The 17,738-nt window shown below is 44.3% G+C and overlaps 1 protein-coding gene across 1 annotated transcript in view; it reads right to left on the bottom strand.

Annotated features, from left to right (window-relative positions):
* The window catches only part of TRPM8 (transient receptor potential cation channel subfamily M member 8), a 93,957-nt gene that overhangs the window by 51,588 nt on the left and 24,631 nt on the right, over positions 1-17,738 (bottom strand). The window contains exons 9-14 of the mRNA XM_055109243.1: positions 13,956-14,058; positions 12,721-12,839; positions 6,869-7,159; positions 4,559-4,654; positions 3,186-3,315; positions 1,186-1,331 (exon numbers count right to left, since the gene is read on the bottom strand). Coding sequence (XP_054965218.1) covers positions 1,186-1,331; positions 3,186-3,315; positions 4,559-4,654; positions 6,869-7,159; positions 12,721-12,839; positions 13,956-14,058 — 885 coding nt within the window. The remainder of the gene's footprint in view (positions 1-1,185; positions 1,332-3,185; positions 3,316-4,558; positions 4,655-6,868; positions 7,160-12,720; positions 12,840-13,955; positions 14,059-17,738) is intronic.

Here is a 17,738-nt window from a genome sequence, read left to right as displayed (position 1 = left end):
ATCTGTGAACCTGGACAGGAGTAAAAGCCAGACTCCCCAGGGCCCCAAGTTCTGGGACACAAGCGAGATAGGGTTTGGGGCCCAGGAAGACATAAGTAGAGTGTGACCCACCTGGGAAGCCACTCCAGCCTCCCAGGCACACCCCGACTCCAGCACCAGCCTTACTTCTACCCACTACACTGCAGCAGAGGCTAAAACTGAGCAATAGCAAGACGCTCTCCGCATGCTCCTTGTCATGGATCAATGCTCTCATTTAGTCTAGCTTAGTTGCAGTAGTAAATGGGTTTTGTTCATAAACATTTGGCTGTATGATATCATGGAAAGTCTAGGACATGAAAGTTGCAGGCAATCAACATGAGAGCCAATCCTAGTGCTGCTACTTCACAGCAGTGCAAGCCGGAAGGACATTCCAGAACCTCTCTGAGCTCCTGCATCCTCCTCAGTGAAATGGGATGGCACCCATCCCCACAGGTGCTGTGAAGATGAAATGTGGCCTAGTGTATAGCAGCTGTGGCTGACAAGCGTTGGTCCCTCCATCTCTTCCCTTCCCCCTCCCCTTCTCACACCCACATTTCTACAACTGGAACTGTGGGTGAAAAGCTCCGCTCTGCAGCCTGAGACACCAGGTGCAAACTACGATTCATTCACTTCAGTGCAGAAAGCCTCTAGACGGCTTTTACCCATTTCACAATAGTTTCCCTACTGCTATCACTACTAATAATAACTGCAATAGCAATAGCTAAATAAAGGACCAACACCTTTCACATATTATCTCCTTAAATCTTCACAATAACCCTTTATCTGCTGCTATCCCCATTTTGTAGATGAGGAAACTAAGACTCAGAGAGCTCATGTAACTTGGCCCATCATCACACACTTCATTAGGGGTACAGCGGATGGAGACCCAGGCAGTGGGATCCAGAGACACAGCTCATAATTATGATGCTGTGTTGTTTGCTTAGTGGAAACTCAAAGAATATTCTTTGTCCTGCACCATCTCTTAAAGCATGGATTTCGACTAATGCCTATACTCGGCCATCTCCCACATCATCACCAAACCACTCCTTCTATGGCTTTTATATTGGAGAATAAGGTTTGTTTTTACTATTGTTTAATGCTGCTAGTAGCATCTGACATAAAAGCCCCATTTCTGGCCGTGTGGTCTGGTGGCTGAGTATGGTTTACCTGGACCCCAGGCTGGGCGATGAAATGCTGGTCTGTGGCCTCCACCGCCAGCTCCAGACAGTTGCTTCCACCCCAAGCTTCACAGGAATAGACCAGCAGCTGTTCTGCCAAGTCTTCATCGCTGCTGTAACACTCAGTGAACAGCTCTACAGCAACATCAGCACAGAGAGAAGCTGGTGTAAGAGCTGCACATGACCGAAACTGTCCTGCTTCCACCCCCAGCCAACCCCTGAATCCAAAAATAGCCTGTGCGTGAGTCCATTCTTACAAAAGGCATAGAAAATGCCATCACAACACAATTTGTTACTGAATAGCAGAATTTTCTGAAGGCAAGACAAACCCAGCAGAGCTCCTGATGGCAGCAGGTGACAATAACTGCTCACTGGATTGAGCTGCATTGGACAGAGGGAGCCCCTCTCTTTGATGGGCTTCCATCTGGGCTCAGGCAGAAGAGCCTCAGCCACTGAGAAGGGATCTAGACCTTCTGCACCTCCCCACCGCCGCCCCCCTACCCCCCCGTAATCAGAGCAGCCCTTCCTCCATCTCATTTGAACTCTACGCCTTCTTGGCAAGGTTGTTTGGCAGATAAGGCAAAGAGGGAAAAAAAGGTTGGGCGCAGTGGCTCACACCTGTAATCCCAGCACTTTGGGAGGCCGAGGAGTGTGGATCACCTGAGGTCCGGAGTTCGAGACTAGTCTGCCCAACATGGCAAAACCCCGTCTCTACTAAAAATACAAAGAATTAGCCTGGTGTGGTGGCATGCGCCTGTAATCCCAGCTACTCAGGAGGCTGAAGCAGGAGAATCGCTTGAACCCAGGAGGCAGAGCTTGCAGTGAGCTGAGATCACACCATTGTTCTCCGGCCTGGGCAACAAGAGCGAAACTCCGTCTCAAAAAAAAAAAAAAAAAGAAACACTGATCTATTGCATTAGTGTGTGCTTACATTTCATCACCTAATGACAAAGAAATTGCAGTGTAGATCTTCAGGGAAATTTTTTTAAAGTAAAACTATTAGGAGCCATTGCCTAATTATCCAGAAATAAACTGCTTTGAAATTTTAATAAATTAAAAGAAATAATTAGACACCTTTTTTCCAACATGGACAAGCTAAACTCATGAGCATGTTTACATTTGATAAGACACTAGAAAAACCTGGATGCAAATACCTCGTTGCAAACTTAACACTCAAGTGAAAATGGAAAAAACTGAGCAGGCCTGAAATTCTCATTTAAAATGCTGTTTAGAGGCAATCGGTTCTGGATTTCTCACCTTCCTGAATGATCGAGGCCTCTGTGCAAAGGGCACTGACAAGGTTTGTTCGAGGACTGAATAGCAAACAGCAGTCAGGCGTCCTGAGACATGCCAGGAGAGTAATGCTTAGTGCAGTATCGTCCACTCCAGGCAATAAGTAATCTCAGCTGCAGCCCTGATAGAAGCTCAGCGTGTGCTAACTTCAGGGAGCTGCAGGGCAACCATTATTCGAGTTATCCCTTGGGAACCGAGGCAAGGGGAAGCAACCCAGATGCTGCTCAGGCTGCTGCTTTTGCCATGAGTAAGAAACCATGAGTGTCGCAGGCCCAGGGGCTGGGTCCTCTGGCAGTGTGTGCATATGAAACTGGCAGGCTAACTGGTTAGGGCACAAGTCAGGTAAAATCTCAGCCCTGTCACAATGTTGTAACGGCATCCAGAAACACCCCCACCCCGCCAAAAAAATAATAGTCCAGTGCTCCCTGAGTTGCTTAGAACTGGGCCTGGGTATGGCCCTGGTTGGCCATGGGATCAGAGAGCCCAAGATTTCCCACATTCATTCTTGGAAAATTCCATATGTGCCAGGACCAAGGAGATTGTCGCATCCAGACCTTGTGGTCTGCAGCCCTCAATCAGACTGGGGAGCTTGGACATGCCACGGACCTCCACCATCTGGCCTGTGAGTGCCGCTGGCAATGTCTGTGCCACATGGCAGATCCGCGCCCACCACAGCATTCCACACTGTGGACTCACCAACAGCCCGGGTCTCGTACTCATTAGCCAGCTCCTCAGACTCCCCAGCAGCATTGATGTCGTTCTTCACTTTGGCCAGAGTCTTCAGAAGCTTGCTGGCTCCCAGGGCTGCCAGAGTGCAGCCCCTGGTCTTTTTAGGGGGGTGGAGAATTTTAAGGTTAATTCTTTTTTTTTTTCTTTTCTTTTTTTTTTTTTTTTTGAGACGGAGTCTCACTCTGTGACCCAGGCTGGAGTGCTGTGGCACGATCTTGGCTCACTGCAACCTCCACCTTCCGGGTTCAAGTGATTCTACTGCCTCAGCCTCCCGAGTAGTTGGGATTATAGGCACCCACCACCATGCCCGGCTAATTTTTGTATTTTTAGTAGAGACGGGGTTTCGCCATGTTGGTCAGGCTGGTCTCGAACTCCTGACCTCAGGTGATCCACCAGCCTCAGCCTCCCAAAGTGCTGGGATTACAGGTGTGAGCCACCAAGCCCAGCCTAAGGTTAAGTCTTAATCCCTTGAAGTGGTCAAGTCAACGTTAATGTCCAACAAGAACATTCATGGCAAAAGCAGGAAATAGTAGAATCAATTTTATGGGACGGGTTAGAGAATGTGGTCAACACGTGCAAATGGAAACTGCTCTGGGGTCAGGGAGCCCGAAGCTCAACCTAGGAACTATTCATAATGATTCAAAGTAAAATTTTTAATGAACACAAAATAACTTGGAACCTGAATATGTTCACAGTCTTGAACATAGAATTACCATATAAAAAATATTAAGACTAATGCCATGAGAAATGACAGTAAGACCGTGATAGTGGGAGGTCTAATTCACTCTCATACTGGAACAGCTCAAAGGTTGAGTGGGGCCTGGGTAAGAACACAGAAGACCTGAACAACGTAACTTTAAGACTGAGTATGTGAATTCAATATTCAATATCTAAGCTTATCTCTCAAAGTAAAGTAATGTGAGTGTCCATAAACCATTTACAAAAGTCCTTACATGCTAAATCACAAAGAAAATTCTCCACAAACTTTCCAAAGCGGAATTTTTTACAGGCCCTACCTCCTGTCCATAATGCGATAAAGCTGGAAATTAATTTTTAAAATCAAATGTGAATACCTCATCCACTTGGAAAACAATCACACACCCACACACACCTGAGAAGCAGGTGCCTACTGGACTGCCCCCCAAGCCTGACTACTTTCCGGGGACAGTCCCTCCCAAGCACTCCTTCACCAACATGGAACAGAGACCATGTTCATCTGACCTCAGACATCCCATTTCACTGATGATGTTTTATATTAGGCATGCGAATTTTGAGAGGATCGGAACTGTTATAACAAAGCATATATTTGGTGTAAATCTGATGTGGGCTTGGGCACTTACCTGCTCCCAAATGACTTTGGAGAGTTCCTTCTTGTTCTGAAGAATGGCCCAGATGAAGAGAGCTTGCAGGGGGTGCCGAGTAATAGGAGACACGTCCTGGGGGGTTAGAGCATGTGGTCAGCATGTGCAAACAGAAACTGTTCTGGGATCAGGAAGCCCTAGGAGAGTAGCCCGTGTTTGGAGGGCTCTGTGGCTTTGTGCATGACTCCATTCTCACAGTACAGTGATGGGATTTTCATCTCTGCAACTCATTGGGTGGTCTAATTTTGACACCAAATCTTTCATCTGTCATAGAAGACAAAGTACAACTAGATGAAAAGGTATAAAGGGTGAAAAAAGCCTTGAAAGCAATTTGAAAACTGAATGACTCCTGACAGGCTGACAGAAGGCAATTCCTTCTCATCATATAACTCTGTTTCTCTTCTAGAAAAAAATTATTCAAACTAGATTCCAACTTTCCTATGGCTTAAGTTCAATTATCCCAACATAAAACTGTGGCTTATTTCTTTGGACTGTTATTCAAAGATTCAATGCCTAACCTATCAATTAGAATCCCAGCTCCTATTCACCATTCTGTACCTTTCAAGGGAAACTTTTCAGATAGAAAACAATTAAATGGATATATATAATATATTCCTTTTCAACTTCTTTACAGGTTTTACCAGTGTATAAAATGCATGAGGCATATTATGCATATTGCAGAGAAATTTCACATGAATATAGTCGAACAGAGGCTCCCTAAACACTTCCAATTCCTGCAAACACCTAATGCATTTAGATTTTTGCAACACACATACACGCACTCTAAAAATTCCATAATTACAAAGGATAATGACCTAGTCTGGATTTCCCCAGAAGAAATCTGAGACAAGGATTTGAGGCAAGTCGTTTATTTTGGATGCGATCTCAAGGAAACCAATGGAGAACTGAGGAAATGATACCAGAACAAAAGGGAACCCAATAAAAAGTGCATTATCAAGTCAATTCTCTTGGTGGATAACTAGAGATTAGCCCCACTAGCCAACTCTAGGAGCCAGAGTAGAGCACAAACCTTAAAGTCAGCTCCTTCAAGTGGGGGTATTTGTACACTACTGGGCTCTGATCAGGACAAACTTTCGGCAAAGAGTTACAGGTGCTGGCAATTGGAAACTGGGCCTTCCTATACTTAAAATGAGAAGTCCTGCAGGATTATAGATGTTACAGCCACAAAATTGTCTCCAGTGAATATCCAGATTTATCCCTTTGAAAATATGCACTTCCCCTTTTACTCACAAAAGAACACGTGTCCATTCTTCAGTCCTTCACACGCATGGGCAGCAGGCAGCTATTTTAAGCAGATCATGGCTGGTGGACTATGACAGGAGCATGCAGCTATTTGTTTGCCCCTATTCCCTGTTAGATACCTTCAGAAAGTATACCACACTAAGCTCTGCAACTAAGAAAACCTGAGGCCGGACACGGTGGTTCACGCCTGTAATCCCAACACTTGGGAGGCCGAGGTGGGTGGATCACCTGAGGTCAGGAGTTCGAGACCAGCCTGGCCAACATGGTGAAACCCCGTGTCTACTAAAAATACAAAAATTAGCCAGGTGTGGTGGCTGACGCCTGTAATCCCAGCTACTCGGGAAGCTGAGGCAGAAGAATCGCTTGAATCTGGGAAGTGGAGGTTGCAGTGAGCTGAGATCAGGCCACTGCACTCCAGCCTTGGCAACAGAGTGAGACTCTGTCTCAAAAAAAAAAAAAAGAAAAGAAAAGAAAAGAAGAAAAAAGAGGCCGGGCACGGTGGCTTATGCCTGTAATCCCAGCACTTTGGGAGGCCGAGGTGGACAGATCACGCGGAGAGGAGTTTGAGACCAGCCTGGCCAACATGGTGAAACCCCATATCTACTAAAAATACAAAAATTAGCCACACATGGTGGCAGGTGCCTGTAGTCCCAGCTACTCAGGAGGCTGAGGCAGAAGAATTGCTTGAACCCAGGAGGCAGAGATTGCAGTGAGCTGAGGTTCGGCCACTGCACTCTAGCCTTGGTGACAGAGCGAGACTCCATCTCAAAAACAAAAAAAAAGAAAAACTGCAACTAGTCTGAAATACAGTATCGTATAGATCATAAAGTAAGATATTAGAAATAGCAGAGACTCACCTTATAGACAGATGCCTTATCTTAAATAAAGGGAGTTAAAAAAATTAACATTGTCAATGTGTTAAGTATTTTATGGCAATAAGATAGGGAGTAGGGAAAATGGAGATATCTTATGAGGGAAGCCTCAAAATATCCGAGAACTCAAGCAGGCAACTCTCCCAGTACCTACGTGGAGTTCTATGTCCATCTCGTCCCGGCCATTTCTGTCTTCCTTCCGGAAGCCTCTTCGGAAGTTAGCAACCAGTTTCCAGACAAACGTGAGGAGGGCATCATTATAGGAATTCTTGGCGATCTGCAGATTCCGGTACACAAGCGTGCTGAAGTGGTTGGAGAAGAGCTCAGTGAGGACATCGTGGGTGAGAAACTTCCGCAGGTTCAAGCCATTCTCCAGAAAGAGGCGGACAAACTTGGGTCTGTCCTTTATGAGAGCTGTAAACATGACTTCTTGAAGGTCAGCAGACTAAGGAGAAAGAACAGAGACAGTACTAACAATACTACAAAAATATGGTAAGGAAAGCACTAGGCATTTTTCTTCCTCAGTAGCACTGTATTTCCAGCCACAGAGTAATAATATCTTCAACTTCTCTTTCAATCCTGTCTTGAGAATGAAGTTTATCTTTTTTCCGTTTTAACACAACAGAGGATTACAGTTCAAACCTCTAAACAGGAGAATGGCATGGTGAAATCTTTGTCATCAGCTAGATGTGAATTTGGATGTGACTTGGCCCCTTGCTAAAATGGAGATAAATCCACCCATGTAGAGATAATGTTGGTCAGAAATTTTCCCCAGTATGAGACATAGAGGAAATACTCAATCGGGGGTGGGGGTGTGGGGGTAGTAGTAGAGCTGGAACCACCTCTTCGAAGTTGACAGTAGATACCAATTATGACCCAGCCACCAGTGCTCTCTCTATGCTGCACTGTGGGATCTGCTGCCCTTCACAGATGCCCAGGAACCTTCTATTATGGTGACTGCATTCTCAAATGCAGATGTTAAAATAGAATGCATCAAACTATATGCAAACCACATGCCACCAAACCAATGTCTGCTCTTGTTACATACCAATAAGTCACTGGAACACTTGACAATAATACTTGATTGTTATCTATCTCTAGCTCTACATTCTGGGCTTCTGATAAAACTCAGCCCATAGGAACTTACGGAGAATCTTAAGAAAGATCACCAGCATTTTGGGAGGCCAAGATGGGAAAACCACTTGAGGTCAGGAGTTTGAGACCAGCCTGGCCAATAGGGTGAAACCCCATCTCTACTAAAAAAAAAAAAAAAAAAAAAAAAAATTAGTCAGGTGTGGTGGCGCGCACCTGCAGTCCCAGCTACTTGGGAGGCTGAGGCACAAGAATCACTTGAACCCAGGAGGCAGATGTTGCAGTGAGCCAAGATCACACCACTGCACTCCAGCCTGGGTGACAGAGCAAGACTCCATCTCAAGAAAAGATCATCGATGTTTACTTCAGACACAACCCAGTGGACTACAGGCCACTCCAGCTCTCAGTCATGTTCTGTGTGCCCTCTATAGCATTTCTTACAATTTTATTCCATTGCCAACATTTAAAAATTAGAAAGTTCATCAAAATCTACATTTCCAGCATTAAAATCTCGAGTTAACAGTAAAAGCTGCCAGGCACAGTGGCTCACACCTGTAATCCCAGCACTTTGGGAGGCCGAGGTGGGCAGATCAATTGAGGTCAGGAGTTTGAGATCAGCCTGGCCAACATGGTGAAACCTCATCTCTACATCTCTACTAAAAATAAAAAAGTTAGCCAGGTGTGGTGGCAGGTGCCTCTAATCCCAGCTGCTTGGGAGGCTGAGGCAAGAGAATCGCTTGAACCTGGGAGGCAGAGGTTGCAGTGAGCCAAGATTGCACCTCTGCGCTCCAGCTTGGGTGACAGAGTGAGACTCCATCTCAAAAAAAAAAAAAAGGCTGGGCGAGGTGGCTCACACCTATAATCCCAGCACTTTGGGAGGCTGAAGCGGGTGGATCACCTGAGGTCAGGAGTTCGAGACCAGCCTCGTCAACATGGTAAAACCCCGTCTCTACTAATAACACAAAAATTAGCTGGGCGTGGTGGCGCACACCTGTAATCCCAGCTACTCCGGAGGCTGAGGCAGGAGAATCACTTGAACCCGGGTGGCGGAGGTTGCAGTGAGCTGAGATCATGCCATTGCACTCCAGCCTGGACGACAAGAGCAAAACTCTGTCTCCCGCCCCCGCCCCCCAAGAAAAGAGTAAAAACCAGCAGCTCCAACAACATCAACATGGGAACCATCAGTGGGAGCCAAGGGGCAGCTGCTTCGCGGAACCTTGGCTCTCCAACTCCCCACAGTCCCCACCACTCCTCCCTGGGACCCACCAGCCCACTTACTCTCTTAACATTGCGTGCCTGATCCCTGGTCTAGGTGGATGTCTTCTGCCCACAGCAGCATTAATTAGTTTTGTTCCTGCCTAATGTTGGTCTCATGGGGATCACACATTGCCTAGAGAAGGAGTTGTCAAGGGTCCCTTGAGTCCCCACATTGTGGATGCAGCAGAGCTCAGCAGGGGAAGAGGGGGCTACCTCTGGAAAGATGGCAGCTATGATTTCTCCTCTGTCCTTAAAGGAAGTGTTCTTCATGTCCAGCATTTCCCTTTTCTTTCTAAATCCATTGGCCTTTCCACTGGTCACACACTTGCTAGCATAGGGCAGTGGTTCTCAAACTTTAATCAGAATCATGTAGAGGGCCTGGTAAATGCAGAATGCTGGGAGTCAATATTGGAATGTCTGCAAGTCTGAGGTGGAGCCTGGTGATTTGCAAGGTAACAAGTGCCAAGGTTATTCCCAGGCCGCCACCAGTCCAGGACCCACACCCTGAGAACCACCAGCATATGAGAAGAGGCTTTGCCGTCAGTCACATCTTTGCTCTCAACCTTGATTCTACCATTTTCCAGCCATGTGACCTGGATTATTGTGTCTCTGAGCCTCAGTTTGCTCTTGTAAGAAATAGACGGTTGTGGGAATGAAATAAGCTAACACAGGTCAAATTCCTCTCAGAGATTCAAGTTCAGACCAGGCCCTCAAAAAACTATCAGCAACTCCCCCTGCCATGATACCGATGGAGCCCTGATTTAATAACCACAAAGGGGATCATCCATGTTGTGGACTGGTATGACAGGCAAGTAAACACATACAGGGAAACTGCTTGGGCACTGTAAAAGGTCACAGAAATATTATCAGCATTCCAGAGATTTTTATTTTTAAACAAATAATGCTTCATATGTGCCAATGTTCTAAGCACTTTAGAAATATTATCTGATTTAATCATCATAACAGCCCAAGGAGATAAGTACTGCTATTATCGTCATCTCCATTTTCGGATGATCAGTTGGGTAACGGTAAACACTGAACCATTGGCTCTCTCAAAGAAAACAGAAGTCCTAATTTGTAGTGTTTGCTGATTCCTATGGTGTAAATACTCCCATTGTGGCCAAGTTTCAGCTACCAATGTGACATCACTAAATATGGAATCGGGAAGAGATGTGGAGTGGCTCACCATTGTATAGCACCTCCAGCTTCCAGATACAATATACACAATTGGCCTTCAGAGCAAAGGTAGTAGTAAATGTAGACAAATAATTTAAAAATGATATCTTTTGATTGTTGATTACCTTTGTAATTCTATATTCTATATTCTATAAAATCGATGTAATTCTAAGTTTGAATAATTTAATTTTTTTGTTTTTTTGTTTTTTGGGGTTTTTTTGTGTGTGTTTGTTTGTTTTGAGACAAGATCTGGCTTTGTTGTCCAGGCTGGAGGGCAGTGGTGTGATCTCAGCTCATTGCAACCTCCACCTCCTGGGCTCAAGCCATCCTCCCACCTCAGCCACCTAAGTAGCCTGGACTACGGGTATGTGCCACCACGCCCAGCTAATTTTTTTTTTTTTTTTTTTGGATAGAGGTAGGGTTTTGCCATTTTGTCCAGACTGATCTCAAACTCCTGGACTCAAGCAATCCTCTCGCCTTGGCCTCTCGAAGTGCTGGGATTACAGACATGAGCCACTATGACCAGCCAAATATAACTGATTAATAATGACTGTATTTAACAACCAACTCAGAAAATCTCTAAAAATTTAGCAGTTGGCTCTTGCAAGCCAATACAAGCTGGCTCTAACATGCCACTGGAGGAGGAAACTGAGGCATAGGGAGGTTAAGTAATTTGCCCAAAGTCATGCAGATGGGCTGGCTCCAGAGTCCATTTCCTTAGCCGTTGTGCCCTTAACCCTTAACCATCTTTAGCTGAGTTAATAAAATTAAATGTACCATTCACGATGTGCCTAAGTTTATTTGTACCATCTGACCTCACTTAAATAGAACATTTCACACACAGTAATTTACTTATGAATCAATTGACTGGACCTACTTATAGTTCCACTTTCCCTCCACTAATTAAAGCCTTGCAATGTGCAGCAGGGTTCATTGTACTGCAAACACCACACACAAGATAATGTTTGCTAAAGGAATGAATAATTTAAAAATGCATAAGCCATTACTTTATTTATGCTGCTCTCATTAAAACTGATCGCATGTTAATATAAATCGAGTCTTAGTCTTTGATTATACAACAATAGGCCTGAAAGTGTTTTCTGACCCTGTCTGCCAAGAATGAAAGTTATGAAATATATGCACCTTCAAATCTATACATACATGTATAAAATTACATATATTATCACGGCCCCCTAATGACTGAAATTAACTTGGAAAAGCTGAAAACAAAGAAGCAGCCTTATAAAACTGAGTGTGATGGTTTATAATAATTTTCATTGAACAAGGCTCCTAGGGCTGACTGCACTTTAGTTGTACACAGGAGGATACTGCTGGAAAATGCAATCCTAAAACACTAATCACATTGAAAAGTGAGAAAATGCAGTCTGCTAGAAAGAAAAAAAAACAGTTTTTATTGCATGTGCAACTTCCATATTGAAGGTGCTCATGTGGCTAGGGGAAGTCCTGAGTTTCTGGCTCTAAGACAGCAGTCACCAATCTTTTTGGCACCGGGGCTGGTTTCCTGGAAGAGAATTTTACCATCGACCAGGCTGGGGGGATGGTCTTGGGATGATTCAAGAGCATTCCATTTATTGTGCGCTTTATTTCTATTATTATTGCATTGTAATATATAATTAGATAATTATACTACTCTCCATAATGTAGAACCAGTGGGAACCATGAGCTTGTTTTCCTGCAACTGGGCAGTCTCATCTGGGGGTGATGGGTGGCAGCGACAGATCATCAGGCATTAGGTTCTCATAAGGAGCACACAACCTAGATCCCTCACATGCACAGTCCACAACAGGGTTCACGCTCCTATGGGAATCGAATACCGCCACTGATCTGACTGAAGGCAGAGCTCAGGCTGGTAATGTGAGCAATGGGGAGCTGGTGTAAATACAGATGAAGTTTCACTTGCTCGCCCACTGCTTACTTCCTGCTGTTCCTAACAGGCCATGGACCGGCACCCCTGCTCTAAGACATTCACTGGGGAGCGTCAGTCAAGTTGTTCTATTTGTCTCTTACGTATCTCACTACGGACAGTTCTCTAATCAGAATTTGGCTAGGCAGGTGGGGGCAGGGAGCAAAAAGAGTGCTGCCGTCTGGATTTATAGTTGAGCTACTTTCAATCATCCAGCATATATTTTTTCCACACTTCTGCCCCCGCACATCCAGGGGGAGATCTGCCTCTCTACACCCAGATGGAGAATCACTCTTACGTTGCAGCTGAAGGCAATGTGGAGTTGATATTATTTTATACCATTTATTTTTATTATCTCTTCACAACAAACCTACTAAGTCAATGTTATGATCCCATGCTGCAGACAAGGAAATTAAGCCTCAGCAATCCTGATATTCCAGAACAGAACAATCCTTTAAGAGACTTGGTATTGAAGACTTGTTGGAAATGGACCAGCCATTGCCCAGACCACTGTCCAGACCCGACACTGGAATAACCCAGGAGAGCTTCGTGCTTACCTCCCATCGGCGGTCATTGGTGAAAATCTCATCATTGGCTAAGTCCAGCTGGTTCCACTCCAGCAGAAGCTTCAGCTGCCCATTCCAGTTATCCTTGTCTTGCTCATTGGTGCTGAAGGCTGTAAGAGGGCAGGAAAAGACTCAACTCACCAAAGGCTCAGAAATAAGAGTCAGAACCATTCAGTGTGGCCAATTATCAGAGCTATTTATCACAGGTGATGCTGAGTATGTTCTCTTACATTCAGACACTCAAACTGTCATTCGCTCTATCTTCACTCATTCTTAACCACATTCTGTATGTCCCAAAGTTTATAATGGGGATCAACTCAGGCTACAGTAATGTTTTTCCATTGCATATCCTAACAGTGTAATAATGGTATAGTAAAGGTTTTTTCCATAGATTCAGGTTCCATAGTATTATATTTCAAGGCCATATCTGACTTACGCTACATCTAAATCTATGAAACAATAAGCCACCTTACAACAATGTCATTCTTGTCTTTTCCAGAGCTAATATTTTCTGCATCTATGTATCTGTGCAGATATAATTCCATTTTAATAAATACCTTTATAACCAAATGTCTGGCAAGTACAATAAGAATGATTCTAATAAATTGCTAATGCTTTAATTGCACTTCCGATGTGCCTGGCTCTACTCTAGCTAATTTACATTTATCAGTCACACAATTCAAGTCTAGACAACCAAGGATCTATTTACTATGGGTAACATTCACTTTACGGAATTCTAAAGCAGCAAAGATCATGAATGAGAATTTTTTAACCTGAGGTTCATTCATAAGCCTCAGGAAATTTGTAAACCCCTGAAATTAAATGCAAAATTACTTACGTGTGAAGTATGTGTGCATATGTGTACAAATATGTAGGATGCTAGGACAAAGATCCATAGTTTTGCCGTATTCTCAAAGGAATCTGAGGCCCAATAAAAAAATTATTTTCAACCACTGTTAGAAATAGCTCTTTGGAGACTACTGTGATTTTGTTTGACCAGTATTTTAATGACATAAAAATTATTATTCTATCAAATACATACAACCAAGGAGATTCACCTCACCAGGACAAGCGTAGTTAGTTATTCTAGCTTCCAATCTAGGATCATCAAAATTAAGTACAAGCTTGCCTTTCAATAAAGCTGTTTTATAAAAGAAATGTAAGTCATGAAAAGCCACAGAAGGCAACACAAAGCTGACACTTCAAAAGGAGCTATTTTTACTCACCTTTGTATAGAGCGTAGGAGATGGCATTGCTCACAATTTCATCCCCAGCTTCTTCCATTTTAATAACTGTTAATAGGTGAGAACATTCAAGAATTTCTTTGAGCTGGCGAAATTAAAGAACAAAGTGTCAGCCAACAGATTTTAGGCATGAGGAGCATAAACTTCTTTCTTTTTGTGAGAGATTTTTTTAAAAGACCACCTGTAGTGGAGTTCCGGATCAGCTTCTCATTTCTGAATTGTAATGAGTCCTTGACTACAGTGAGAATAAAGTATTGGTTATACACGTATCAAAAAGCCCCTATCAAAAAGCTGAGAGCCTCATTTGACTAGAGATGTGTGCATCTGTGTGCATGTGCGTGTGTGTGTGTGTGTGTGTGTCACAAAGCTTGGCACATGGCAGATGCTCAGTTATTAAATGACCAAGTAAATAAAGAAGGGACAATAGAAGACTGTAGACACCATCCAAGTGTGCCCATAAAGATTTAAACAATAGGAAATAAAAGCTCAAATGCAAACAAGAAAGAAGGCTTGGAAACTGGAGAAACAGATAAAGAATTTTCTATATTGTCCTTTGTTATTTTTCTGTAATGTTTAATTTTAAGACGTTTTAAAAAGTAAATAACCCCGTAATTTCAAGGTTACGAGCACTGACGAGCCCAGCTGGAGCTTGGTGAGAAGGGCCCCTTCTAGCCAAGGGAGCAAGTCTGGTTTCCATTAGACTGAGTTTGAGGCAATGGTGGGTTTCCCTGGCAACGTTTGGAAATAAGGATCTGGAACTGCAGAGGCTCCGCTGGGTGGGAGACGAAGTCTCAGGGTCTGGCTGTTTGAGGGTGGCAAGAAGAGCCCTTGGATTTGGAAATTAGAAGGCGAGCTTTTGAGGCTGCAGCTGCCTGGGAAAGGTGGTGATGGAGGTCTTAGTTCAAAGCACCCAGGTAGGTGATGAGGAAATGAATGAAAACTGCAGGCAAAGACAAACCATGGAGATTTTGAAGGAGAGGGTGGGCGGGGATGATAGCATGAAGGAAAGGCCCTCTTCATCTGTCTGCAGCCTTTGTTCAGACTGAAGAATAGGGGTCCAGCTAGAACTGACAGGCGGGGAGGAGGGGTGAAGGTCCCAAAATTCTACGGCACAAGTGGAGGTGGGCAGTACCAAGGGGTTATTTTTATTTTCCTTTGAAATAAAAAGGAAGAAGAAGGAAATGAATATGGATAGCAAGTAAACCGATGGACCCCAGAGACGGCCACAGGGGCCTCCTAGCTGGGACTCCATCCTGCATACTCCTGCCTCCTCCATCCTCTGCCCCACTGCTGCCAGAGTGAGCTGTCCTGAACACAACTTCCATCTCGTTTTTTCCCTGCTTGAAACCTTTTAATGATATCCCATTACACTTGAACAAGACCAAACGGGGCTCAGGGAGCCTCCTGGGCTGGGCCCTCACAAGTTCTTGAGCTCCCACTCACCATTTCCACCCTCATGGCTGTCTTTCACTCCTCAGGCGTGCCTCCCACCTTAGGACCTTTGCACATGCTGTTCCCACCACCACCACAACCCCAGCCCCCACCTCGTTAACTCTCTCCATCCTTCAGATCTTGGCTCCCACATCACTTCCTCCGGGAAGCCTTCCAGAAAGCCCCACACCAGGCCAGGCTCCCTCGGCACCTGCCTTTTTGTATCCATGTTACCTTTCTTCCAAACACCCATTTCAACTTGCAATTACACAATGCACTGTACTGTCATCACTCAACATAAACCTTTTTTCAAATTCTGTTTTGTCTAAGAGGACACAGACTGTTTCTGTCGTGTACGCAATTCTTTCTGAAGTGCCTATTTCAGAACCCAGCACGCAGTATGTGCTCAACAAATATCTACTGAATAAATTAATAAATGAGAGTTAAAGATGAATACACAAATGAATGATATCTAGATTGGTTGATAGACTGGAAGACTATGGAGAGTCAAGTTCTTGAGAAGTTGAGGAATAGGCATGGGGGAATAACCATGACGGCTTTTAGGAGAGGAAGGTGTGAGCCCAGTGGGAGAGGTATAATGCATCGCTTAGAGTGGTCAAGAAACTGGGAGTCCAGGTTTTGGGGCTGCTTGTCCACATAGTCAGCGAGGTCACCCAGGACTGCCCTGGAAGGTTGTCTAATTAATATTTGCCTGAATGTATACATTCATTAATTAATAATCCCACTCTTGAGCTTGGTCTTTTGGGAAATCTGTACCAACTGCAAAACCCTGTATGAGTGCCTAATTAAAATTCCAGACTAATTTTTATTATTGATGTATGTTTTCTGATTGACGTGATTGTAATTATAATATATCATTAGCATATTCAGTATGAATATGAATTAGCTATGAATTGCAGAAAGGATAATATAATCAAAGAAGGTAGAATGTGCCTTTTAGCCTATTTCAGATGAGTTGCCTGTAACAGTTTTCATGAAGCAGAAATCAAAATCCCTTATAAAGGGTGTGGTAGCCCTTCAGATGGCCTCTATTCGTTGGACATGGCCTGGTCAAGACCTGGCAAGCCAACTTGTACAAGGAGTAAGAGGAAAGTCACTGAAGTGGACCTGGGGCCATCTTTGGTGGATAAATTAAGAGTCATCCGTTTCTTCCTCTATGGGGATCCCTGAACTGACCACTGAATTTATTCCATCCATCACAGGAAATGACGTTGAGAGTGGCAATCAATATGCAATCAATATGCAGTGTCTTACTTTGATATGTATACGTTGGAAAAGGCCTGCTTATATGCTTTTTTTGATTGTTTGTTTTTGTTTTTTTGCTGAGATGGGATCTCACTATGTCACCCAGACTAGAGTGCAATGGCCCCATCGCAGCTCACTACAGCCTCAAACTCCCTGGCTCAAGTGATTCTCCCACCTCAACCTACCAAGTAGCTGGTACTAGTGCTATAGTCATATGTCAGCATGCCTGGGTAATTTTTGTTTGTCTGTTTGTTTGTTTGTAGGGACAGGGTCTCACTACATTGTCCAGGCAGGTCTTGAACTCCTGGCCTCAAGCGATCTTCCTGCCTTGGCCTCCCAAAGGGTTGGGATTACAGACAGGAGTCATTGCACCCAGCCCTGTTTATATGTTCAGAACTGACTCGAAGTAGTTAGGTATGAATGTTTAGAGAATCAAAAATGTATAAGCACTTTGGAAAGGAGTGCTGCTTTTCCCAACCAACAGAATTCCATGGGGAGGAGCCTCATCAGAATTAGCCACCTGGTCAATCTCCACTCTTTCACTTAGCTCTACTTAGGGTTGGGGAGCAATATTGGCCTTGCCCAGCCAGCCCTCTCCTTCTCCTCTCACTGGGCTTTGCACCTTGCAAAGCACTAGTGCCCTGGTCTGCAGCTGCCACGTCTAGCCCAGCAGGGAGGTCAGCAGGTGTCCGGCGCTGCCTGTGTCAGGGTGGGCTCATCTGTTTTATTCTGAGACTTAGCATATGCAGTCCCAATGTTCTGCACCTCAAGCCACCTCTTTCAACTTTGCCTTCATCATCAGTAAGGCTGATATGTTTATCTCTTTTTGTCAGATTCTTGTGTCTCTCTCTCTCCTGGACTTGAATAAGATATTACAACATCCCAGTAAGAACATTGATATAAAACCATCAGTTTTCCCTTTTTTAGTAAACTCTGAAAAATGCAATATCTCAAGTACAAATATCATACACTTGGTGAGTCACGTATCTTACTGAACTTCAGTTTCCAGCAAGACACCTGTTGAGCCTCAAAGGCACGGAGAAAATACCAAACACGTGCAGCTGCTGG

The sequence above is a fragment of the Pan paniscus genome, chromosome 13, assembly GCF_029289425.2.
Source record: "Pan paniscus chromosome 13, NHGRI_mPanPan1-v2.0_pri, whole genome shotgun sequence".
In the NCBI taxonomy this organism is placed as follows: domain Eukaryota; kingdom Metazoa; phylum Chordata; class Mammalia; order Primates; family Hominidae; genus Pan; species Pan paniscus.
This window is presented reverse-complemented; position numbering and strand designations above follow the sequence as displayed.